The sequence below is a fragment of the Lutzomyia longipalpis genome, chromosome 4 (genome assembly GCF_024334085.1).
Source record: "Lutzomyia longipalpis isolate SR_M1_2022 chromosome 4, ASM2433408v1".
NCBI classification, from domain to species: domain Eukaryota; kingdom Metazoa; phylum Arthropoda; class Insecta; order Diptera; family Psychodidae; genus Lutzomyia; species Lutzomyia longipalpis.
This window is the reverse complement of record NC_074710.1, coordinates 22996604-23022057: the sequence shown is the minus strand read 5'-3', so window position 1 is coordinate 23022057 and position 25454 is coordinate 22996604. Positions and strand designations below refer to the sequence as shown.

The window sequence follows — 25454 nt, the reverse complement described above, 5'->3', positions numbered from 1 at the left end:
TAATTTTTGATTTTTTTGATATTCTTCAGAGTTGTTGCGCTTTGCCAGACTTTTAATTTATTTTTTTTAATCAGTTAAGATCTTCTTCAGTTAAAAAAAAGGAATACAGTGGACTTTTTAAGCAGACTTATTGGCTAAACAGCTTGACCAATATTCATCTATAAGTTATTGATGAAAAAATCTTCCTGATTTCCACGATATATCAGTGACGTAGCTAAAGAGGTCCCGATTGTTTCATTTATTTTAATTTCTTCTTTCTAACGTTTGACGTTTTTCTAACGTTTTAAAATTTATAAAGATTTTATAAAATCTTTTTTAACGATTAATTTCTCTTTTCTAAGATTTGAGATTTTTTATTCTAACAATTGACATAAGTTTGATTCTTTTAAATTTTTTAACGTATTTTTGATAAAAATAATTCCTTTTTACCTATAATTCTAAATTCTCTAAATCTTGAACTGTATGATATGAATATTTAGGGAATTTAGATACCAAAATACCTTCCCTGATTACTCCACTGTTGCACTGACATATTCCAAAACAAACCTCATTTTTTTTTAAAACAAGCCAAATTTGACAAACATTGTAAATAATTTCTTGAGACAGCACTACTAAAGAAAAAAAATTTATTGGTCTACCCATTATTTCCACAAAATTGGTACCATTAAATTGCGACGACACTTTTTTTCTCAACTCCTTTTTCTCATCATGATGGGGGTATACCCCATAAAAAAAAGAGAACTCCATCCCCCGCCCGAGTTACCAATAAAATTTTTAATGAGAAAATTGTTGATGGGCGGGGAGATTATCTGGGAATGTCTCGTGATTTTTGCTGATGATTACAAAAGTCCCATAAAATCAGTCAATTGGATTTTTATATTTTGGCCCGTCGATGCACACAAGCAAATAAATGTCTCCTCCTATCTTTATTTCTCAATCCACGCGCGCGGAGGTAGCATTGGCGCATTTTATATTGGATTTGTGTATTTAGTAGGTATACATAAATGTGGGGAAAATTTATTGGGGGTCTTATCGCAATTGGGAGCTTTTGGAGCTTTTGCAGCTAAGCCCCATCGAATGCACTTGCTAAGCTTAGACGATTTAGAACATTGATTGATGTGGGCAATTATCGCGGGGATTTATTGCTTAAATATTTGTAAACTTTAAGAGAGAGAGATGGAGATACTTTGTTGTGTTGAGGATTGTCGAATTGACTGGAATAGATAACTCTAGATTACTATGTATGTATATTATGATTTAAAATGAGAAGCATCCAGGAAGCTACCAATCTTCCACGCGAATTTTCCTTGAAGCTTTTCCTGACTCTGCAATTTCTTATTTTTTTGCAGTCTTGCGGTTGGGTAATAAAAAATGAAGGGCCATGCCAGCAAGCCTAATAATTTTCTCTTTAAAAAAATATATATTTCACCATCTCACACCAAACATCTCCGAATTATACGATGCGTATATTTCTCCCACAGATGCCCCCATCTTAATCTTGGTGGGTTTGGTGTGGCAAGCATGGGAGAAAACCCTTATCTGGGCGCAATAAAAATATTGTGGAATTAAAATAATGAAAATTTCCACTCGTACTGCCTTCACAGCGTAGGGGGAGCTTAAATTCAAGAACTCGCACGCATCTAAGTAAAACGAAGCGTTAGGACATATTTTCTCTGTGAGAAGAAGAAGAAAATTTTTAATGAGACACTCAATTCAATGGGAAACCACCCGAAAAAGACAAATTTGTGATATCCCGCCGTGGAAGGAACTCATTGTACGCCACAGCCTCAAAAGGGAGTCCTCAGTGTGGATTTTGATTTGTCCCATTCCGTCTTGGGATAATAAATAAAAAAGACTGGGGCGAGAGAGATGTGGCTATAATGCACGAGAAATCCCACGAGACAAATCACATTCATTAAAAATTGTAATCTTCCTCCCGCCATCTGATTTAAATTACAATGTCGACCCATTAAATCGTGGCGTGAAGGTTGTTTTGGAGGAATTTTCATAAAGTCACTCTTCTTCGTTTTTTTTTTATTTCCTTTACAATGGGATACAAGAACGCCCTCCATGAGCCATGCGTCACTTGATCCCTGGCACTCTGGTGGATAGAAGAATCCCAGAAGAGCCTTAACAGCCACACTTGAATCTCAATCCGTTTAGTTGTTTTTTTTTGTATTGAAAAAAATAAAGTCTTATTAGTTAGGGAGAACAGGGGGTGGTTATATGAATAGAAAATTATGCTTTATTAAAAAAAATCGAGTACTGAAGCCGCATTTTTGGATAGATCTTACTTTTGTGTCACTCTGACCTAGTGGGCGCCTCATGGGGACTTAGCAACAACTCCCTCAGTAACCTCAACCTTCAGCCTCATGATTCTACTCTCATCACCTCGGTGATTTACCAGAACTCTTCGCTGAATTTGCCAAAAAAAATTAACTAAGAAACATTTGCGCAAATGTTTAATACATTGAAAATATACAAAAGGGACGTCATTTTGCATTTTTTTGAGTAGGTAATTCTCCCTCGATTACCTATACAGCTGAAATAGCGATTTTTCGGCAATCTTTTGATTATTTGACTATATACGGATAATTCATCAATATTTAATTTCTCTGAAATATTTGAATTATTCGCCAATATTTGGAGAATTATTTGCTTTTCTTTTCTCAATAATCAATATAATAAAGAAAGGTCTGTTTGTTGGTAATCTTCGTGTCTGTACAGCTATACAAATCTACACCGTTTGACCGATCGTGATGAAATTTGGTACAGAGGCTCCTTATATCAGGCGCTTTCGAGTGGCCGTATCCATTTTCCCCCCAAAGCCCCCCTTCAGGTAGCCCCCATATAACTCTCATGCATTTTTCGCGAATTTTTGAATTTGGCGCCCGAAATGTTGTATGAAAATGATTTCTTCTCTTTGCAATTTTTTTGGGGTTGATGAGTAACCCCAATCTACGTATAAATTATCACAATTTTTTTCTCTCTAAAATTTGCGCGAAGCGCAAAACCCCCCGCGAAGCGGGGCGAGGAAAATTGGAGCGAAGCGACAATTTACCTCGTCCATCCAATAAATTCCTAAAAATACTTAAAAATCTTCCGAAAAGTAAATGAAAAATACCAAAAAGTTGCTAAAGTTCTTTATCGGTGAGAAGAGAGGAACTTTGTCTTGTGGACAATTTCTTATGCTGGAGATCTACATTAATTTGGTAAGGTGAGAGGAGATCAATTTGATACCTTGCGGTGAGATTTGGTTTGAATTTAAATTGTCTTTCCCACCGAGAGCTTGCTCCGAATTAATTGTACCATCGTTGTATCTTATGGCCAATTAATGGGGCAGCATGGCGGCTAAGACTCTCGGGGGGGATAAGGAAATGTCCTAAAATGTGTCTCAATATGGGCAACAAAGAAGGTAAAAGCAAAATCTCTGCAATAAATTTCCATGTGCAATGTTTTTCAAAAAAAAAAGAAGAAAAAAAACGAATCTCCACCCATAAATTCTTCCGCGTGGAATTTCGTTTATCTTATTAATTTTGATCCAGTGCGGTGGAATAAGTTGGATTTTTTTATGTTTCCCCCCTCTGTGTTCTTCATCTTGTCTCCCTTCGCCCCATCGTTATTCTTTATGATTATCCCATGGCGGAAACCACGAGAGAAGGTGAAATTTCTTTCTTTTTTTTTCTCTTAAGAAATGGTTAAAGAATCTCATGTGATTATGGATGTTGTTTTGCCGTTTTGGAGGTTTTTTTTTCGTCTTCTTCACTTCTCCCCATATTCTTCTTAATGAAGTGGTGCGAGATGCAGGATTTTCCCATTGAGGAACACCCGACGGAACCACAGCTAAAAACAGACTTTAATAGGCCCGTGGATTTGCATAATTTGTTAATAAAACTTATTCAATTTAGATGGGATTACCATAATGACACCCTATTTAGTGGCAGTAAAATATTTCTCTTTGGATGAGACATTAATTAACTCCACTGTGCATATTTCTCCAACTCCTTCGCCACCCCCCTCTTCACTTTCCCGCCAAAAGAAACATACGAGACTTGGTGGATATGCCAACCCCATTGCCATAGTGCGGGTGTAAAAAGTTGACAAGACTTTGGGCTGGAAAGTTCCTCATGAGCTTCCCATTATTAAATAGCTGTAATACTCTTGTTCAACCACATCCCTCTCCCTAATATGGCCCCTGGCAGTTTCCCAGGCATTTCCCGGGAAAATATAGGAGATGAATGCTCTCTTATGTATACATTTTAGTGGACTGCCACAGTATTATTATTAATTACTAGTGTCACTCTCACCCATCCCCAATGCTGTTTAGGGGTGGTGTGGCCCCATTATACCCACAACGGAAGCACAATATTAGTTAAAGCGGAATACAACGGAATACAAAGCAGATAGATTGAGAAAATGGGGAATTTTTGAAAATTCTCTTTCCGGTGAGCATCGATTTGTAATTCAGCAATTAAAACATTCGAATTGCCAGAGCTTTCGACACTCTGCGTGTCATCGTCAGAGTGGTCAAAAACAATTGAATTAATGCTGTGTGAATCGATTTTTATTCTGTGGATGTTTTTAGAGGACTTTTTTCAGTCAGAATGTGTTCTTTGGATCCTTTTGCATGAATTTAATGAAATTATTGAAAAAATAAAATGTTTCATATTTGGGTCCGTGTATGACCCAAAAAACGTGAAAGGTTTAAACAGCTGAACCAATTTTTCCATTCTTTTTTTTTCTCAAATTTTGCTTATAAGAAAAAGACGCAAATCCGTTAATTAACTGCTGAATTTTGAAATTAAAAAAAGGAATTAAATATATTCCTAATTGTATAAGCTTCTATCAGTTCTTGAGAGTAAAAATAATCTATCTTACTCTTGCTAATGTCGAAAAAATCGAAAATGTGACAAAATGAAAATTACATTTCCCCCTACCGCATTAACTATCTATTCTGACGAGGTTGGAAAGGCCACCCTCCAATGGGAAATTCCACCCACATGCCAAGAGCGCCAAGAGCAATGTACATACAATTTTATTTGTGAATATTGCATCATATACTTACATTGTGCAAATCCTGTCGATTGAGATTCGACAAGTGGAGTATATTCTTGACACTTCCATCCGGGAGAACTTGGAAGGAATCATCAAGGAGTGCATGTTCCTTCCACCATGACACACGAGGAGGTGGAACGCCTGCAAGGAGAGAGAAAGAGAGAAATGCAAAAATACATAAACTGAAAATGTCTCTCAATTGCCACTGACGAGATTGGAGGAAAAGTATTGTATTATAAACTTTTTCTTGCAAGAAAAGAAATTCTATCAATAAGAAATTCGCTCCTTTCGCTTCTGAACTGAATGACCCAAATAGAAATAAAGAAAGAAAAAAAAAGTAAAACATTGGAAAATTTCCATTTGGATAAAATGTGTTTGCGATAGTTTGAGAAAGGAGATATAAAATGAAATGATTTTTGGTTTATTTAAATGCGGTTAAAGTTTTATTTTTCGACTCAATGTCGATTTGCAAAATATATAAAAGAATAAAATTGATGTGCATTTTCCATTTTCTTAACGACATTTCCATATGCTTTCCGATCCAATGAAAATCATCCAAGTATTTTATGAGCAATAAGCAATTTTCTTTGCATTTCACACTCGCTACAAAATCAATGTGAGTCAGTTTTGAGGAAAATTGTATATTTTCTTAACAATTTAAGCTTATTTTCGTTATTTTCTTATTTTCATTCCAAGGGGTCTTTATCTGTCGAATATTTTGATTTAATTCAGCGAATCATCCGAAGATTGATAAATCCTAACATTTCCTTCATCTAAAAACCCCTTTATTTGTTCTTTTTCTTTAAATTTGAATTTATTGGCTTTAAAATATATTTTTTTCATTTTGAAAGCTTTTATAACTGAAAATCTGGAAAACTTCTGAAAAAATTTAGTACTATATTTTAGGTCTTAATTTATTATTTTCTTGGAATTAATTTAGTACTTTTCAGGGTTGAATTTAGTACTGCTTAGTTTTAGATTTGGATTTATTAGATTTATAAGATTTTTTTTTTTCATTTTGAAAGATTTTAGAACTGAAAATCTGGAAAACTTCTGAAAAATTTAGTACTATATTTTAGTTCTTAATTTATTATTTTCTTGGATTTAATTTAGTACTTTTCAGGGTTGAATTTAGTACTGCTTAGGCTTCGATGTAGAACTTTTTAAAGCATTTGTCTAAAATCTGAATCTATTTAGTACTAGTAGAACCAGTATAAAATTTTTAGTTTGAATTTAGTACTTTTCAATCTTGAATTAAGAAAACTTCTTCAAAGCTCTTTTTCTTTAATCTGAACCTCTTTAGGACTGAAAAACTTTTATCGGTATAATTTCATTGCTTTCTCTAGATTTAAATTAAGAACCTTTCAAAAACCTTTTCTCCTAAATTTTTGCTTCTTTAGAACTAAATTGTGAATAACTTTTTTCGGCTTTAATTTAGTATTTTTTAAACTAGAATTCAGTTTACTTTGAAAGCTTTTGCTCCTTAATCTGCCGATAATTTTGATTCTTTTTTGCGAATCATTTGAATATTTCCGAAGATCTGAATATTTTCTCTCAGATAAACACCCCTTGTTTCATTTTCTTTAAAATACAAGAAAAGCACATTTTCTGCCAAAGAAAAGTCTCATAAGAACTAATTACAAAAGCTCCTACAACAGTGGAACTGTCAGCAAAATGTAGTTTTGAATTTTATTAGTAAAACTTAAATGAAGAAAATTTTCATTTTCAAGTCAAATTTGTAAAATTTTTGCCACTCTATGGCAAATTAAATATTTATGAAGTTTTCTCCATTCGTCCAAATTTTCTCTCGCATGAAACAGCCAAAGAGAGAAGGCAATCTCAAAGAAGTTCCACAATATATGAGGAGAGATAAAAGTGGCGCGTAGTGCTGAAGAAGTTGAGTATGTGTGGAAAATGTGAAAATCTCCCTAATAAATAATTTTACTTCTTTGCAAAAGTGAACATTTCTGCTTGGCAATTAATGCAAAATTTCTTCGTATGGTCCCTTCTTTCGCAATGTAGTTGGGAAAAGTTGAATTTTAGTGCTATATCACTTTAATATTCAATTTTTCCTTCGTAAAATTTATTATTCTAATTAAATTTTCACTCGCCTCCCACTCTGGAAGGGAATTTTCACACACTGCCCCTTTTGCGCTATCTCCACACTATATACAGCACATAACACACCCCGTATTACATTTAATTTATTCATTGTCTGATAAAATATTTCTCAGCTGATTTTCAGTGGGTGTGTGATTTGATTATGGGTGAAAATTGGAGAGAAATCGAAATTTCACTAAAAGTATACCAGAGTGTTTTCCTGCGCATAAAAAGCAACATTATGTGGAAGCTTCTGGCTCATGTTGTGGAAATAGAATGAATTTTATTCCAATTGGGTCGCAGGGAGAATTTCCCATGAGGAAAATTCGACAAATGAATTGAATTTTCAACTTTACATACATCCTATTTAAAGCCTGGATTTTACCAGAGTTGCAAAATCACACAACATGGACAAATTCTAGATGAAAGATAAAGATTTTTCTATTTATTTGTTTTTATTTTAGTACATATAGATGGGTAAGTAATAAATTGCAGAAAGACTGATATTTTCTTAACTTCTAATAATTGATCCGATTTTGATGTAATTTTGTGAAAATTATCTTCAGTTGTAAATGAAAACTTGAAAACTAAGGTTTTTCAAACAAACAATATTAAAAAAAAACACTAAACCAAGATTATTTATGAAACTAAATTACATTTATAGAAAAAAATTATTAAAAATCGAGATTTTATTAAAAAAAAAAACAGTTTAAAGTAATTAAAAAAATTAAAAATGGAAGGTGTCCAGAGGTAAGCAAGATTCTTTTCAAATTCTACCCAGTTGTGATATTTGATATTCTATTATTTTAGAAAATAGGATCCTATTAAAATGATGCGATTTTTCTGCAATTACATATCCTCGTCACTTTTTTTAATAGATATAATATTTTGTCCGGAAGTTTTGTTAGTGAATTCCGGGAATAAAATTGTGGATAATTGAGAAAATAATTGTGGTTTTTGAAGCCTCAAGTGTTATTTTTCTTTATAAAAACTTTATAAAAACCGAAAATTTTTGAGTTGGAATTTTTTGACAAAAATGTTCTCTTTGAGCTTAAAGGAACCCTAAAAAATTATTTTTAGTTCAATCTGCTCGCTAGATTGACCCAGGACCTAAAAGGGTTAACTTAAAATATCCTCCAAAACTTATTTTTACTTCATTCAATTTAAAGAGTTCTATGAGTGTTAAGGAATAAATTCACTTAACAAAAACAGGAGAGACCCAAGATGGCTACGCCATGATGAAACTGCGTGGCCCATCAATGGAGAAGCTGGACATGCAAGAACTATGGAAAAAGAGGCACAACGTAACACCAACGCCTTATTCACACTGAGTGCGATTTTAACACCAGATCTTGATGATAAAGACGTTACAATCTCCAAGCAGAATTTAGAAACAAGAGCGCTGTTAAATAAATTCTCATAATTCAACAAACTCACCCGTGTAATCGCAACATTATACAGATTCAAAAATAACGCTCTTGGTAAAAAACAGATCGGCCAATTAACTGTCTCAGAGTTAAAGGCAGCTACCAAAAGCTCCCAATCACGCTACGGGAGGCTCCTTCCAAAAAGGAGCCTTGTCAAACTTGACATACCGGTGGATTTAATCAATCCTAGCGTGTCTGACAGGCTAAGTCCTCCTTAGAGAAAAATCTTCCCTTCAATTTTTCTTAAAGGGAAAACAGACTTACACAAGAGAATCTCGACCGGATAGGCCGAGGTTTTCTTGGTGTATTTTGTTATAGGAATTTATTTCCTTAACAATGGGTTAAAGAACTATTCTAAAAAAAATTAACTTTGTTAAAAAATTATGAAATTTTTCCCATCTAGAAAATGATCAACTCTGATGTGCATGAGAATATATCTTGTGAACATACGGAGTTGAATCTTGGATATGGAGATTACACTGTTTGGTCCATCCAAGGGGAGGATGAGACCTTTTGATAGAGGAATTGCGGTACTTACCACCACTTGATAGGCAGGTGATGTTGATTGTGGCCTGTTCTCGGTAGGGTCCAATGGTGTGGTCAGCAACCGCAGCTCCCTGATCATCGAGGACGGTGAGGTGAGTCGGTGGCACTAAAATGAAAGGGAATCTCCCATTGATTTCATTCCCTCCTTTTGGCTCCTCCAATTGAAAACCCCATGATAATTATAACCAAACATCCCAACATGTTTGTGAAGAGGTATGCTTCCTGTCCCACAAGAAAGGGGCAAAGGGAGGGGGACCTCTTTAGACGGACATGCTGGAAGCTTCCAACTTGACACATTAATTGCAAAATGCAAATTATCAGTGGGCCTTACATATAAATTACATTGACTACTCACCCAGAACTGTTAAGTTGATGCGAGAATTTCTTGTGGGCGACTTGTGAAAATCCACTCGACATCTTCAGTGCACCCAGATCCATGCCCAGAGTGGGATGAGAATTAAAAGGAGTGGTTAGAGAATTAAGTTAATTGCAGAGTACTTAATCGAAATTAAAACTGCGTGAGGAGGAAGAAGTTTTAATTTGAGCGAAGGGATGATGATCTTACCTGTAGAGGCCAGCATCTTCGCGCTTTACATTCCGCAACTTTAGTGCTGGAGGACTTGTGTCGTAGTGGAAGTGAGCCTTGGACTTTAGTACCTGCTCATCTGCCCAGTGGATACCCTGATGTAGTGGCCTCATCCGTGCATCGAACCTAAAATTCAAGAGAAAATCTCCATCATTCTCCTATCATTCCATCCATTCAAAATTCTATTTTATTACGCATTTTGAAATTTCCCAAAATCATCCCTTAATTCTCTTTGAGTTTAATCTTTAGTGGTCTCTCTCTCTGTGTGTGAATATTTTGAGTTTATAGCATCTGCTTAATTAATATTTCATATTCCAACTGCCAAAAAGTATCCCCTCCCCCGCACTCTAAAGTTCATACCATACATATGTTTAAGTGCATGAAGTGCATCGTTGTTCGAAAGTTCGAAAGCCACGCAGTTATGTTTCCCTAAAACGTCCAAATTGAATGGCTTAATCCATAACTTAACAAACACAACAATAATAACTAACAAATCCATATAGCAATTTGCATGTTTCATTTGCTAACAAGCAGCTTAACAACAATTATGCCCAAAAGGGATTTCAAATCAATATTTGGATGAAAGTGAAATATGCAGCAATTTGGTTGGAGATTAATTTATTCTCATTGCATTTGCAAAAAGCTCCACCGCAAATTATGGGAAATTAGCAAAAAGGGGAAATTGGGGTTAGACGGGTTAGTATACACCTATTGAAAAAGAATTTTTTAAAAAGATTTTTAGGATCTTCGGAAATATTCAGATGGTTTTCCAAGGAATTCAAAATAATGGTTTTCAGTCTCAAAATAACTTTGAGTGAGAAGCTGAAGCCTAAAGAAATATTTAAACAAGCCTAAAAAGGACTAAATTCAAGCGGAGTAGTAAATTTATTCCGAAACGTGGTAAATTCAAGCATAAAATATTTCTTTTTCAGTCCTAAGAAGTCAGAGATTAAAATATTCAGATCTTCGTAAATATTCGAAAAATTCGCCATAATTGATTCTTGTTTAGTAAGTATTTAAATGCCTGAAATTTCCCCCATTCTCCCTATTTCATCACAAAATAAAATAAAACTTCAAATCTGATTTATAAGCCTAAAATTACGACTAATACGATTACATAAATTTTAAAATATTGATCATTCAATTTAAGTGTTGAAAATGTTAAAATTTTTTGTATTAACCCTTTAACGTTTTTTGGGTCATACGCTGACCCAAACGTGAAACATTTTATTTTTTTCAATTATGTATGAATGTAATTGTTTTTCCATGTTACAAATGCATCAAATTCACGCATAAGGGGTCAAAGAAGACGTTCTGAGTGAGAAAAGTCCTCTAAAAAATTCATAGAATAAAAATCGCGATAAAAGAGCGCATGTTTCAATGTTTTTATGTTTCACGTTGGACGTTAAAGGGTTAATTTTATAATTAGTACAATATTGATTTTCTCATGAAGATAGTTTAATAATTATTCAGATCATAAATGAATTTTTACGATATTTGATTTAAGTCTATAAATTATTAATTTTCTATCGAGTTTTCTCTTTAAATCTTTGAATATTAATTTTCTAACTTTTAATTTAAAGACAAAAATTTAATTTAATATTTTTTAAATATTAAATAGATAATTGCAATTAAATTTAAAGCCAGTGTGTTGAGCAATTTTAATTAAAGGTAATATTGTTAAAAATTGTATTGAGACACAAAGAAATCTACGCACTTTTCTCGAGAAAAGAATAACAGAAAATTAACAAAGTAAAAGGTCCGATTTGAGCTATTCTCCCCTAATTATTAATAACCCTTCATTTCTATATGAAGAGTACCTACTAAAATTAATTATAATGTCTTAAAGTCTCCTTTAAAAGGAAGTTTAACGATTTCCATGACCAAAAATTAAAACATTTTACACTCTATTGTTGTCGATAAAGTAATTTATTTTTCAGAGGCAATAATAACTCATTCCCTTTAAGAGCCCGCATTTATCAAATAAAAATATTCTTGTCCCTTCTGAGGCACTCCAACAGATGGTTAAAAGTTTTCAATGTTAAATAAAAGTGTCCATTTGTACGATCAGAAGGACTTTATTCATAAATTACAATTTTTTGCTGAAATTTCTTCTCTTATAAAAAGTTTCTCTCTCTGTGCGGGAAAGATCTTCCCTCTGTGTGTGGAGTTAATTAAATTTCCTTCGAAGATGAGTTTTTCTTTGCAACAAACACAACAGCTACACCACCCCAGCCCCTTAAATTCACATACATATACCGAGTATATATGTCTAATTTGTCTCTGATTAAATGTTCTTCTCAATTACATTTCATATTTTTGTGGGGACAACGTGATGGTGGTATAGAGAGAAAATTTTCACACAAAACAAGAAGAAAATCCCCATTTGGCCAATTTCCTCCCTGTGCACAATCATCCCCCAATTTTCTCGATATTTTCTTTTGAGATTTTTCCTTCATCACTCGCCCTCGTTGCTCCCTCTCCCTCTCTGTTGGGTCCTTGCGTGTTGTTTCATGGGAAAAAAAGTCACATCGTCATCACTTTATTTGATATCTCACTTCTCGCCTTCCCGCGTCCCTGCATCCCACCACAACATCCTCAGCAATGCCTTTCACCGCCGCGCAATCTGAAGGAAACCCCCTCAAAAAAAAAAGACGACACACCACACAGAGAGTATAAAGAGAAAAACCAAAAACTTGCTCTTCTCATTCACCATGAAAATATCTATATGCTATATACATTATGTATGTATATAGTATATCATTTGATAGGGCTCAAATGCAGATAAATATTTGTTTTTAAATGGAGAAAACTTCTCACTTGCAAGAAGTTTTATATCGTGTATCGAAATTTGTTTTATTGAATCATACTCTGCTCGTTTCGCCCAGTGTACCCCCACCCCCTATACCAACCAGATAACTTCGTATATTCAGTGTTTTTTGTCTGTTTGATCATTTTTTTTTAAACTCACTACAGGGTGTTCCAATTGTTTGTCAAAATATAAAATAATTTTATATTTTTCTTGATTTTTCTGTGGATATTTGTGGGAGCGGGGTCTATTTTCATTTAGGTTTGATTTGATCAAAATCGGTCTAGCCATTTTCGAGTTATATTGAAATAAATACATTTTTGCATTAGGCGGCCATATTTGCTAAACGGCTAGACCGATTTTTAAGCATGAGTTATTGATGAAAACATCTTCCTGAACTCTATAAAATACGAAATTTTAAATCTCTAGGTGCAATGGAAGAGATTGACAGTATTTTAAAGTAGCTGATAGCAGCCATTTTGAATTTCGAAAACATCAAATTCGTAAATTCTAACTAAAATTACCTAATATAACTTCAAAGTCTCTATTAAGTATCGTTAAGCCATCTTAAGGCTTTATTTAGGATATCGGTTGGCCAGAATTTTTTTCCACTCCTTTTTTTTGGAAAGCACAAGTTCCAAAACGTGCATTCACAAAAATTGAGCTCGATCTGAAAAATTCGGAAAATCTTTAACTGAAAGTCTTTATTTTATGTGAAATACTAACCTAACTAGGTATGTTTTTCTTCTAAATAAATTTTCTAAAAAATGCAATAGTGACGTCATTGTTTGAATTTTTAGGCTAATTCTTTTTTTGACTCTTCCCAAGTGATTCAGGTGAAAATTAGTAAAGTCTGTTTGCCTTTTCTTTTTAATCTGTTTCAATCTTCTACGGGATTTGAGGCAGTGTGATTCATTCCTTGATTGCTGTCATGACCTTATATTGGTGAATAAACTCCTTTTCAACGTAATTTTATTTGAAGATTTCTACAATTATTGCAATCGCTGTGGTTTGAACAATTTTCTTTACAACCTAAAATGTATTTTAGATGATACACCCTGTGCTCTGAATATTCCTTAACCATTTTGCCTCTTCTTTAGCTGGTTGATACTGAACTGCGGAAAATGTCAATATTTTCATTTCTTTTCTCACTTCGATGTCGCCTTTCAGCTCCTTTAAATTCCCCAATTCATTTTTGGGCGAAGGGTGAAGTGAATGAACCAAAAAAAAAATTCCTATCTCATACCCTCTCTGTGTTGTTTATTTTCTGACATCCTGTTGATGATAAGGGTTCCATATAGCTGCCACGGTGGGAATTTATGCGATTGATTTTAACCATTGATACCACGAAGAATTCCACACAACAAAAAACTCTTGAAAGTTTGTTTAAAATTACGAGAAATCGTCCAAATTTGGAAGTAAATAAATTTTGAACATGGTCAAGGAGAGAAATGCAATCGATGCACCCGATAAGACCACACTTGTCCCACCCCATTGGAAATTTATCAATGGAAGGTGTTAATTAAAGCATATTGTATGACAATTTGGTGTTGAGCGTACTTGGTCACGACTAATTACGTGCCAATTGAGGAGTACACTTTCCATGTAATATTTATTGAGCCAAATTAATTAAATCGCAATCATCTGCTCAATGGGCTTCCCTCTTCAATCAACACCATTAACCACATATTTGGGCCATTGGGCCAAATTGAAATTTACACGGAAATGCCACAGAGAAGGAGTTTTTCGCGAAAAGTTTTAACCAACAATGCAAATTAGAAATTCAATAATGTTAAAATTAAAATGGTCAAATTGAACCATCCAAATAATTTATTTTCATTTGATTGCACCAAATATTCGCAAAATTAGCTGTGAAATGGGGTCAAGTGATGTACATCACTCAATTTATTTATTTCGTAGATTGAAAATTCGTAGAATTTAGGCCTCCATTTGGTAATCCAATCCTTGGAATATTTTGTGTAAATCATATTGAGTTCTGGGCAATATTTAGGATCATTTCAATGTACAAATTTGTGTTTTTTACTAAATTTAGTTGGTGGACTGTTTCTGTGTTAACTTTAAAGCTATGAAATGACATAAAAGATTTAATTTTTACAAAATTTGAATGAAATTGATTAAAGAAAGAGTTTAAGAATCTTTTAGCCAAAATTGCATAAACATTGGCTGAGAATTGATTTTGAATTTAGAAGTCAGAATTTGCAAGAATTTCAAAGATTTTCCGGGTATATCTGTGTTAAGCTAAATACGCATTTTATGGTATGTGTCTTGGTTAAAATATAAGATTTTTATGTAAATAAAAGAACTCAAAGGAAAAACCTAACAAGAATATAAAACTTACATCTTTTCTAAAAAAAATTTAACAGTTAAATATAAGTTTATTTTTGTCGCAAGAATGATCAAAGATTTTGCTCTGAATTTAATTAAAGATTCTAAGATACAAGTGAAATTCTTTAACCCTGGAGGATTTTGTTGGCCACAGTGGCCAATTCGACTTTTTTCAATCGCCACAAAATTAAAATCTAGTTAACATTTCGAGCTAATTTTTCATCTATGTATAGACAATATTATTTACTTCAAGATCATCGAAAGAAAATTTGGAAAAAACGTTTTCTTTTAAGAGAAAATTAAGGTAAAACTTTTGAGGTTAGATACCTCGATGCACCAATGTTAAAAAAATTCAAAAAATAGTCATAATTGGTCTTATTCAGCGACCAAGAAACCCTTGAAATCTTGAAATTTCATTACAAAATTCAAAGATTTCAGGGGTTTCTTGGTAGCTGAATTATGCCCAATATAAGCGTAAAAGTCTTCTCAAAACATTATTCCAGCAGCCTAGCGTATTCTTTATTGTTCTCAGTGATTGAATAGTAGTAGGGGGCTCTCGTGAAGTTAGTTATTGTGTGGCCCGATATATTTTTCAATATTTTTCCAAGTCTTTCCTATTTCTGCTCAAAATCAGATTGAATTCTCGATATTTTTTGATTCAATTCACTTTAGTGTTTGCATCTGATTCTTCTCATCAACTCATTTTTAAAAATAATATTTTCCTTAAAATAACGTGTTGATTTTAAAGGTTCAATTACAACGTATACGCCTCTATAATTTCCATTTTATTTTTGATAATGTAAATATATTATTAAATGAATTTCATTTAAAATTCATAGAACAACCCTCGGGGTAACCGTTTTTCACTTCCTAACATCATCATTTTAATTCAATGCCTGTCTGGGCTGCATGAAATTTGATATTATAAATTTGAAACACCTCATTATATCCATCAAACCATCATCATCATATATAGGCTTGAGAGTGAAAGAAAATTCATTTCTATTGAGCAATTATTGGGGTATTGTGGTTTCGTCTACACACAGATGTTGTTCAGCGCAATGTTTGCCTTTTAATGTGTGGAACTTACGTGTAAATGGGCTTGATGTTTCCTTCTTTGTACCAGATGACAAGTTGCACCTTATCCATCATCATCGACGTCGTGGCAGGTACCAACTCACATGGCATCGATGCTTCCAGCCCAACAGCTGTTTGTACCTCCGAAAGTGGTCCTGAAAAGAGGAAAAAAGAAAACAGAGATTGAGAATTTATCTCAAAGCACTTTCATATATACAAAAGATCCCGCACAGCATAAGAAGACTCTTCGAGAATGGTGTAGAAGAGAAAGCAAAAAAAAATCTTTTGGGAATGCGCTCAGAGGAGTTGGGGAAGAGCTGGTGAGAGAAGAGTGGATGAAATGGGTAACACATAGCAATTAAATTTGAATGCGCCCCGTATTGCATGTGAATGGGAACCACGGGGGATAATTGATACGCGTACAGAGGACTGAGGGAGGTTCCTCTTCGGTGAAAGAAAAAAAAACCTTCCAACTGAGGGTTAGTTAGAAGGAGAAATTGATGTTGGATTTCTAGTGCAATGGGATGCCTTTTGAAATGGGGCAAGCTCCATTATTCCCATTATAACGAATTTTCCTCTTCGCGAGCATTTTTGAATAGCATACTGAAGGAATATCATTTTCGTCTCTCAAACTATCTCCTCCACCTCTTCTTCATCACACAGATATAAATTCCCGATAACATCAACTTTTTGATGTTTCCACCACCAATTGGCGGTTGACTCTTCTCAATTGCTTCATTTTTCCGCAGGGGGAGATTGTGGGTTTGTGATAAGCGCACATGTGATTGACTTGGTTACCCTCTTGATCCTTTTTTTTTCCTTCAATCTTTTATATTGTGGGAAACGCAGAAAGGGGTGCAGGTAGACAATTTATCGATTCGAAACAAACCAGGTGGTCCAGGGTGTGCCTCTTCTATTAAAGTACCTTCCTTGTCTGGACCGATGCGGCCTTCAAATTGGAGATAAGATGATGATTTTGTAAGTTTTGAGATTTTGAGCACTTGGCGGGTTATTAGGCATGAAATGTTCAATTCTTTTGAATACTGTTGCTCAGTTAAAGCTAAGCAGAGGGATGAGTTAGTTTTCTGAAGATATCTGTTAATTATCTTGCGGAAGAATGAGCGAATAGTTAAATAGCAAAACGGACCATTTGTAAGAATAGACAAAAAGTATAAGAAGAAGGTTAGTCTGAAGATTAGACTGGAAAACGAACTAGAGAAGAAGGATCTGAAAAGCAGTCCAAGAAAATGTTAAAAGATTGATTTGTTAATTGATTTCAGTACTGAATTAAGAACTGACGAAAGTTGTTCTTTAAGGGAAATATTGAATCAAACTTTGTCAAAATCGGATTAATGCTCATTTTCAGCACAATCTGATTTTGACAAGGGGCGGAATTTACTACTCAGTTGGGCCTAAAATTTTGAGTCGGTTTTAAGTTGGTCTTAAGGTTTTATGTCAGTTTTTTTTTAAGTCGGGCTTGAATTTTCCTTAGTTGTCCTGGAAAATATGTATATGATTAAAGTACTTGAATTTGATTAAAAATAAATCTTAAATTGCATTAAATTGAAAACGAGAAATTTATTAAAAGTTAAGTCTAGGACTTCATTATAAAATTTTTATTTATGTATTTTTTTTAAATTTTTTTAAATTAATTTTAATTAATGTTTTAATTTTATTTCATTTCAAAATTTTAAGACCGACTTAAAAATTTTAAGTGAGACTTAGAAAAACTGACAAAAAAATCTTAAGAACAACTCAAAAACCGACTTGAAAGTTAAAGGGGGCTTTGAAGAGCTGTTTAAAATGCAGTTTAATCACAGATGTGAAAAATAAAGTTTTGAAGTACATGTGATCCTGGAATGTAGGGAGTAAAGCCTGATTATTAGCGCTAATAAAGCCTTAAGAACGTTTTGTAAAACGGCCTAGATAGGCTTCTAAAACAGTCTGCTGAAAAATTAACAAAGACTGATCTGAACGACAATCGTTAGAATTAGTTGATTAATGAACGTCGAAAAACGATTTGAAGAATGTTTGTACGCTGATGATAAGTCTTGTCCAATGAAATGGAAAGAGAAATAGTTTAATCAAGAGGACAGACTGTAAAAAAGAAACCAACTGATAATCGTTTTTATGACAATGATAGTTTATTTTTATTTTTCCTACTTTTAACAAGAAAAATTAAGTGTAAAGTCCTAGTCTGCTTTTAGGCGCAAGAGCAGTCAAATACAAATATCAGTTTCTAAAACTAAAAGTCGTTATTGTACAGTTCCGTTTAGTTCCTAAAATTCGACATGCTGTTAAAATCTTTAAGATCTCCATGAAAAACTTAATAAACCTCTTTTTAACAATACGTCTTAAGTTTATGGACTTCTTGACGGTATTAAAAAAATGTAATGATCAGATAAAAAAAGTACGTCTGGTAGGTATAAAGACAGTTGAAAAATTCCATGTGAGTTCAGTTGCTTCTCTAAATTAATTGTGAAAACAAGTGCCTCTAACTATGTTAAGTGACATTGTGAACGTTTTTGTGAACCTAGTGCTCTCCAAATGGATTCTAGGTGTTGGAATTCTGTGCTACTTTGTGTATAGATGGAGTACTGCAACATACATAACCTTCGACGAACGTAATGTGAAGTTTATTCCTCCTTTTCCTTTCTTTGGAAATTACAAGGATATAATTTTCCACAAGAAAAGCTATAGAGAATGGTTGATGGAATTATATAATTCTTTCCCGGAAGAGAAGTAAGTGTTGTTAGATTCCGTGTTTAAGTGTTTAAGTGCTTCAGAGAATCAAGACAACTTTTTATTCGTCTTTTAGGTTTTGTGGATATTTTGAAATGAGAACTCCATCATTTCTTATTCGAGATCCAGAACTTATAAAGAATTTAGTTGTGAAGGATTGTGAAACTTTTTTGGATCATCGTCTCGATTCAAAACACTGTTCTGATCTATTATTTAGCCGGAGTCTTGTAAAGTTGTCGGGTACGGAATGGAAGGATATGAGATCAACTCTAAGTCCAGCTTTTACAGGTAGTAAATTGAGGACAATGTTCATGTTTATGACGGAATGTTGCAACAGTTCAGTGCAGTACTTGGAAGAAAGTGCTAACGGGAAGCCAATGTTAATGGATTTGACAGACATGTTCTGCAGATTTACAGCTGATATCTTTGGAACATGTATTTTTGGCATAAGAGTCGAATCATTCAGAAATCCAAATAATGACTTCTACTTAAATGGAAAGAAATCAGTCGATTTTTCAGGACTCCGTGGTTTACGTACTTTCTTTATGGGCAACTTTCCAAAATTTACAAATGTTAGTTTCAACAATTCTGAGACTTTTTTGGAAGAACTTCTTCACAGACAATCTTTCTTTTTCAATTTAAGTTCTTTGGCATTACTTCCTGTGAGAAGAACAATGCAAACTACTTTAGAAGTCTCATTTGGGATACAATTCATCACAGGGAACGTGAAAATATAGTTCGTTCTGATATGATTCAACTCCTGATGCAGGCTCGTAGGGGGAAGCTTCATTATGAAAACAAGGAGGAAGATGAGATAGGTTATGCTGCTGTAAAGGAAACAAATCTAGGGAAAACTATCTCTCAGAGCAGTATGTTGTATAGAAGTTTTAGGACATGGATTTATTCCTTTAATTTCCTCTTGTCCTTTTAGAACTGCAAGAAGATGACTTAACTGCACAATGTTTGTTCTTCTTTATGGCTGGATTCAATACCTCTGCAACTAGCTTGTGTTTTATGGCCTATGAATTGGCCCTTAATCCCGATATTCAGAACACCCTTCTAGCTGAGATAGATGCAACGCAGGAACTTCTAAATGGTCAACCTCTGACTTATGAGGCCTTACAAAGTATGACCTACCTAGACATGGTAGTGTCAGGTAAGATTTTTCCTTATTCTGAGTACTCAGAACCTTTTAAATCTTTTAACCTGATTCCTCAACAGAAAGTCTCAGACTTTGGCCAACAGGCATAATGTTTAACCGAATTGCCAATAAGCCCTACAACCTAGAAGTTGATGGGAAGTCTTACAAAATTAATGTCGGAGAAAGAATTCTAATTCCCGTTCTACCTCTTCATCGTGATCCCAAATATTTTCCCGACCCATTGCGTTTTGATCCCGAACGTTTCAGCAAGGACAACATAAAGAACATAAAACCCTACACGTATCTTCCATTTGCAGTTGGACCGAGGAATTGTATCGGTAAGCATAAGAGAGTTTCAGAGGCTTCATAATTTTAAGATAATTCTTTAAAGTTTGTCTTTCTTGGATCTTTTATTCAGGATCAAGGTTCGCTTTAATGGAGGTAAAATCAATAATGTACCACATCCTAACCAAGTTTACATTTGAGGTGTCAGAAAAAACACAAATTCCTCCAAAATACACTAAGCATGCCATTCAAATTGGATCTTCAACAAAAATTGAGGGAGGTTTATGGTTAAACTTGGTACCAAGATCAAAATAAGTAGCGGAAAACATTTCTTTAAAAAAAAAACTTTTGTTTAAATCATAAACAAGCTATGACCTAAAATTCCAAGTAAAAAAATTTGCGTGTTTTTAATTGGTAATAAAGTTTTAGTGTGAGTTTTTGTGCTTTGCTTTGATTTTCATTGAGAACTTCTAATTAGAGTCCTGTTTTTCCATATAGGTATTATTAAGAATAAAAATCTGATTACAGGGTGCACAATCTAGGATTCTTTTATTTAGAATCGTTAAGATCGACTTAAAGTTCTAAGTCAGATTCTAAGTCAGTTTTTTTAAGTCTTAAAGTCTTTAGTCTCAAAGTTTAAAGTCTTTATTTAAGTCTTAAGAAAACTGACGTAAAACCTTAAGAGTTTTAAGTCAGTTTTTTTAAAGTCTGACCTAGAATTTTTAAGTAGGTCTTTTAAAAACTGATATAAAACCGTAAGACCGGCTTAGGAACCAACTTAATTTTTTAAGCCCGACTGAGTAGTGATATCCACCTAAAAAATGAGTGTAAAGTTTGAGGTTAGAACTTTTGGTCCCACAAGTGTTAAAATGAATGAAAAAATAGAAAATTAATTAAAAATAAACATCCCCTAAAAATAAATTTCTGACTACGCCCCATGACATTGTAAATCGATGTAAAATAATTAAATTAATTTACAAAAATCGTTTAACCTTAAAAAAGTAATGTTTTCCAAGAATTCACGAGGACAGGTAATTAAAGCGAATTCCCCAAAAATAAATAAATGGGTGTAGGTATGAAAGAACAAATTTAATTTTTATTCGGAAACCATTAAAATCATTATGTCTGACTGTTGATAGAACAACGTGATAGCGCGTATTGTAATGTTATGTACCAAATGAACAGCGTAGTGCACGTAAATGTATATATATATAGAATAATTTCCCCCTAATTGTGGTCATTAAAGTGAAACTGTAGATGAAATAATTACATAAAATGGTTATTAATTATTCTCGGGTTGATTTGAGTTCACAACTTCTCGAATTATCTCTTTTGGGTGAAAAGGTTATTAATCTTCTCCACATTTTTTTCTCTTTCTCCATCGTTATTTTCCCTCCCCCTCCCCTTCTCCAAGTTTTAGTGGCTTTTCAATATAAAGTTTAGGAGAGAGATAGTTTCAATTCTTCCGTTTGGAATTTCTTCACAATCTGCGGAAGTGTTCGTAGTCAATTGCTGGGGCGAGATCGTGCATTGCGCTTGATTTCGCTTTTGATTTCTCAATTCACTCCTCTTCTGGGGAAGTTTCCTCAAGTTTTTGGGTGATTTTTTTTGTCGACTCTCACAAGCACTCAAGTCATCAATTTGCGAGAGAAAAAAAAACTTCAGTGCTGTGGAAGAAGTCCACTCAACATTGGGTTTGGAGTCGTCAAAGGTCCTCAATCACTGATAAAAGCAATTCAAGAGTTTCCATCTTACAGTTTTCTTCATGTTTTTCCCCGCTTAGTTATTTTTTCTTAGCATGTAGCCCATGTTCTTGTCCACATACAAGATGCGTGTTAAATGGACGTGAATGATTTTTTTTCTTTTCGCCTTCAAAACGTCCAAAACACTATAACTTTGCTATCGGAGAGACAAATTAAATGTAATATAAATAAAAATCATGAATGTGAACACGAAATGCCGCCAAAGAACATTCAGAGGGAGCTCATACCTACATATGTAGCATATGTATGTAGGACAAGTTTCAAATCGAAGGTGGGTGTATTCATCACGTGTGTTCCTGTGGGTGGGTAACCAGCTATGGTAATTAGAATTTAATTCCCTCCACATGTCACTGTATTTGTATGTCATATAATACGGCAAAATGCGAATTGGTGGCAATAGCAATTTCCACCATATGCGATGCGAGGAAAGGGTTTTTCCCTTCCGGAGCTTTTTTTGCCAACCGAGGGGCTTTAAACTCTCTCAATTAATTTTATTATTCATTTTGTAGTGTTTTTGGGGATGAATATTACTAAAATTTATTTAAAAAAATGTGAAATCTTGAGGAAAAATTCCTGAAATTATTTTTGAAAGGTTAACACACTGACGACGGGTAAAATACTTCCCAAAGGTTTTTTACGCGACATGTAACAATTAGTCACTGGCGTCCAGAAATGTTACCCGGTGGGACCATAGTGTTCTTATGTTCTTCGCACGTTATCAGAAAATATTTATTTGAGAGAATACTCACTTAAGTGAAACACAATAATATTCTTTTAATATAAAATAATCGAAAACAAAACAATAAAAAAAAGAATAATGTTCAAATTAAAATACAATTTAAATTTCAAAAATCTTTCTTTAAGATTTCACTGTTGTATGTTGAACATCAAATTCAAGCTCACAGAACAGTCAGGGGAATAGTTTAAATGGTATGATAGTGGTGAAAAGAATTTTTTGGACATATCTAATTAATTCCATAATTCTCACTTTTTTCGGGCACCAGAATAAAAATTAGGTTATGTTGAAACGAGAAAATATGCCAGATATGTCAAAAAAAAATGCTTCGCCATCCGTTCTGAACCATTTTGAGAATTTTCTAGCACGTACATTATTTTATATCAAAAATAAATGGTAATATTACCATTTATTTAACGTGAACGAGCAGGTTGATTTTTTTGTTCTAAAAATTCTGAAAACTTCATAATACATTTATTTAGCCAAAATCTTCTCTGTGACAGAGCAATTAAAAAAAAACTAGAATATTCTAAATATCCTTCTACTTATTTCTTGTTTTTTTTTTAAGTTTTGAAAATTTTATTTCCCCTGACATGATATTTTTCATATTTTTTTCTTTATAGGATAATAATATCCAGAATGTTCTATTATTCTATTCATTCTATTGTCAATATCAAGATTAATAGAATAGAATTTTCTAGATATTCCATTTTCTTGTCACATCAATCTCAAATCATTTCAAATTGATTCCAAATCATTTCAGAAATTTAATAAATAAAAATTTTTTAATCATATATGAACACCTTACGAGTCAGCAATCAAAATTTGCTGAAAAAATGTTGGAGAAGTTTTCCTACCGGGTAAATGTCAAACGCAAAAAGAGTGGCAAATTGTTACAGCGTACAGAATTGAGAACTGTCAGTGGACGCCGATGTGCGTCAAGCCGTCCTGGATGTGTTAAGCGACATTAAGTACTAAGTCAGGTTAAGTTTCTTAAGTCAGTTTTAGGATTCTTAAGTACGATTTGTGTTTTCATAAGCCAGATTAAAATTTTTTTAGGTCTTAAAGCTTTTTGTCCATTTCAAACTAGGCCTTAGTTATTGAAGTCAGGTTAAATTGGGAATGAAAACAGTTTTAGTTGATTTTTTATGAATTTCAATACGTGAAGATGATCAAATTCGTCTTTAAGTAGACAAATTGATAAAACTTACAAAAAAACATTCAGTTATGATTTAGTTTGATTAGTTTAGGAATATTTGCCTTAAAAAAACTTAAAATCGTTCTAAAAACTGAAACTTAGCTAAAAAAAAAAGCTAAAACTTTACTTATGAAAACTGTAGTTGAACTTATTAATTTTATCCGTTTACACTCTTAAGTCTTACTCATAGCCTAACCTAAAAAACGGGTTTTGAAGAATCTCTCACTCGCCACTACGTATTAACCTAACCAGAAAAATTTGCCAATAATTTTTCAGGGATTGTCGTTTAAAATGAAGAATTCTTTTTTTTTTTTTTTAAATTTAAAAGCCTTTCAAAATAGTAAAAAAAGATAAAATTTGAGGATAACATAAGTAAATTATTATTTAATTCAAATTAGCAACTTTGGACAATTTATTTGGGAAACTCTAACGTAAAACTTTTTCTAGAGTTTCATAAATCTAACTTTTGAGATTTATTTTCTAACGTTTAACATATATTTCTAATTTATGGCATTTCTTCTCCAGCATTCGACGTTTATTATTTAGCGTTTGACATTTTTTTCAAACGTCTAAATTTTCTTTTCAAAACTTTGACGTTCATTTTCTAACTTTTTATGTTTTGACTTTTGTAAGTTTGAAATTTTTTTATGTTCATATGTAATAATTTTAGCGATTAAAATCTATGCTTTAAGCTGTTTCAAAATTAGTCTATGTAATTATTAGCCTGCAACTTCCTGCTTTTTTTTCAGGTATTTTGACATGGAAACATCCTTCTAGCTAAGCTACGCCAATGAAATTAACATAACCTCAATATTGCACGTAAAGGATTTAACGGTTTTGCATTTAAAATTAAAAATAAATTTTGAAAGCCTAAAGAATTTCTCAAAAAGTTTTATTTTGTCTATGTATTTTTATCTTTTTTAGGTTATTTTACTAAACACTCTAATAGCGTAAAATTACATTAAAAGTCTTTAAGTTTACATAACCTAAATAGTAATTTATTTATGCATCTTATTGTAAAATATTTTTTAATTTCCTAATTGAAAAATTGTTTCTATTTGAAAAACAAATAAAATTGAGCAGAATTCAATTAGCTTAGTCAGGAACATCCTCAATCCGCATATCAGAAGGAAAGTTATTAACCCCTTGGCAACATCTATTTGTCGGCGCCTGAAATCGCGCACGACTTTGGTAGCGCACACGCGGCAATCTCAATTTCATAATTTAATCTAATTACGAAATCTTCTAATTTAGATAATGGACATGCAAATGCGATGTTATTTCAATGTTTTTTTTTCTTTGCCATTGCAATGAAAAACTCACGTTGTGAGCGACAAAGTTTCGGTGGAGGTAACGCGTGTGTGTGACAAGAAATCCCTCGAGTCTTGATAATATCCGCTGTGCTGCGGGAAAACGTTGAAATTCATCAGAATTTTATTGTATGGAAATGTTAATGAAAATGTAATTAAATACAATTTTCCATCCACCCCCATGCCGTAAGGAAGAAAACGCGGAGAGCCTACACAGTGTAATTTATTCGGGTAATAATTTCGAGCACTCCTCACATGTGCCACACAGTTACTTGGCGATGGAGAAGAATCTTGAAATTTATTGAAAGTGAAGGAGTTTTAGTTTCTCTCCGA

General features: G+C 33.3%; 1 protein-coding gene across 1 annotated transcript in view; it reads right to left on the bottom strand.

Annotated features, from left to right (window-relative positions):
* LOC129794966 (hemicentin-1) overlaps positions 1-25454 on the bottom strand; it is a 107313-nt gene that overhangs the window by 44773 nt on the left and 37086 nt on the right. Inside the window, exons 2-6 of the mRNA XM_055835914.1 lie at positions 15960-16101; positions 9694-9840; positions 9484-9545; positions 9121-9234; positions 5066-5196 (exon numbers count right to left, since the gene is read on the bottom strand). Coding sequence (XP_055691889.1) covers positions 5066-5196; positions 9121-9234; positions 9484-9545; positions 9694-9840; positions 15960-16101 — 596 coding nt within the window. The remainder of the gene's footprint in view (positions 1-5065; positions 5197-9120; positions 9235-9483; positions 9546-9693; positions 9841-15959; positions 16102-25454) is intronic.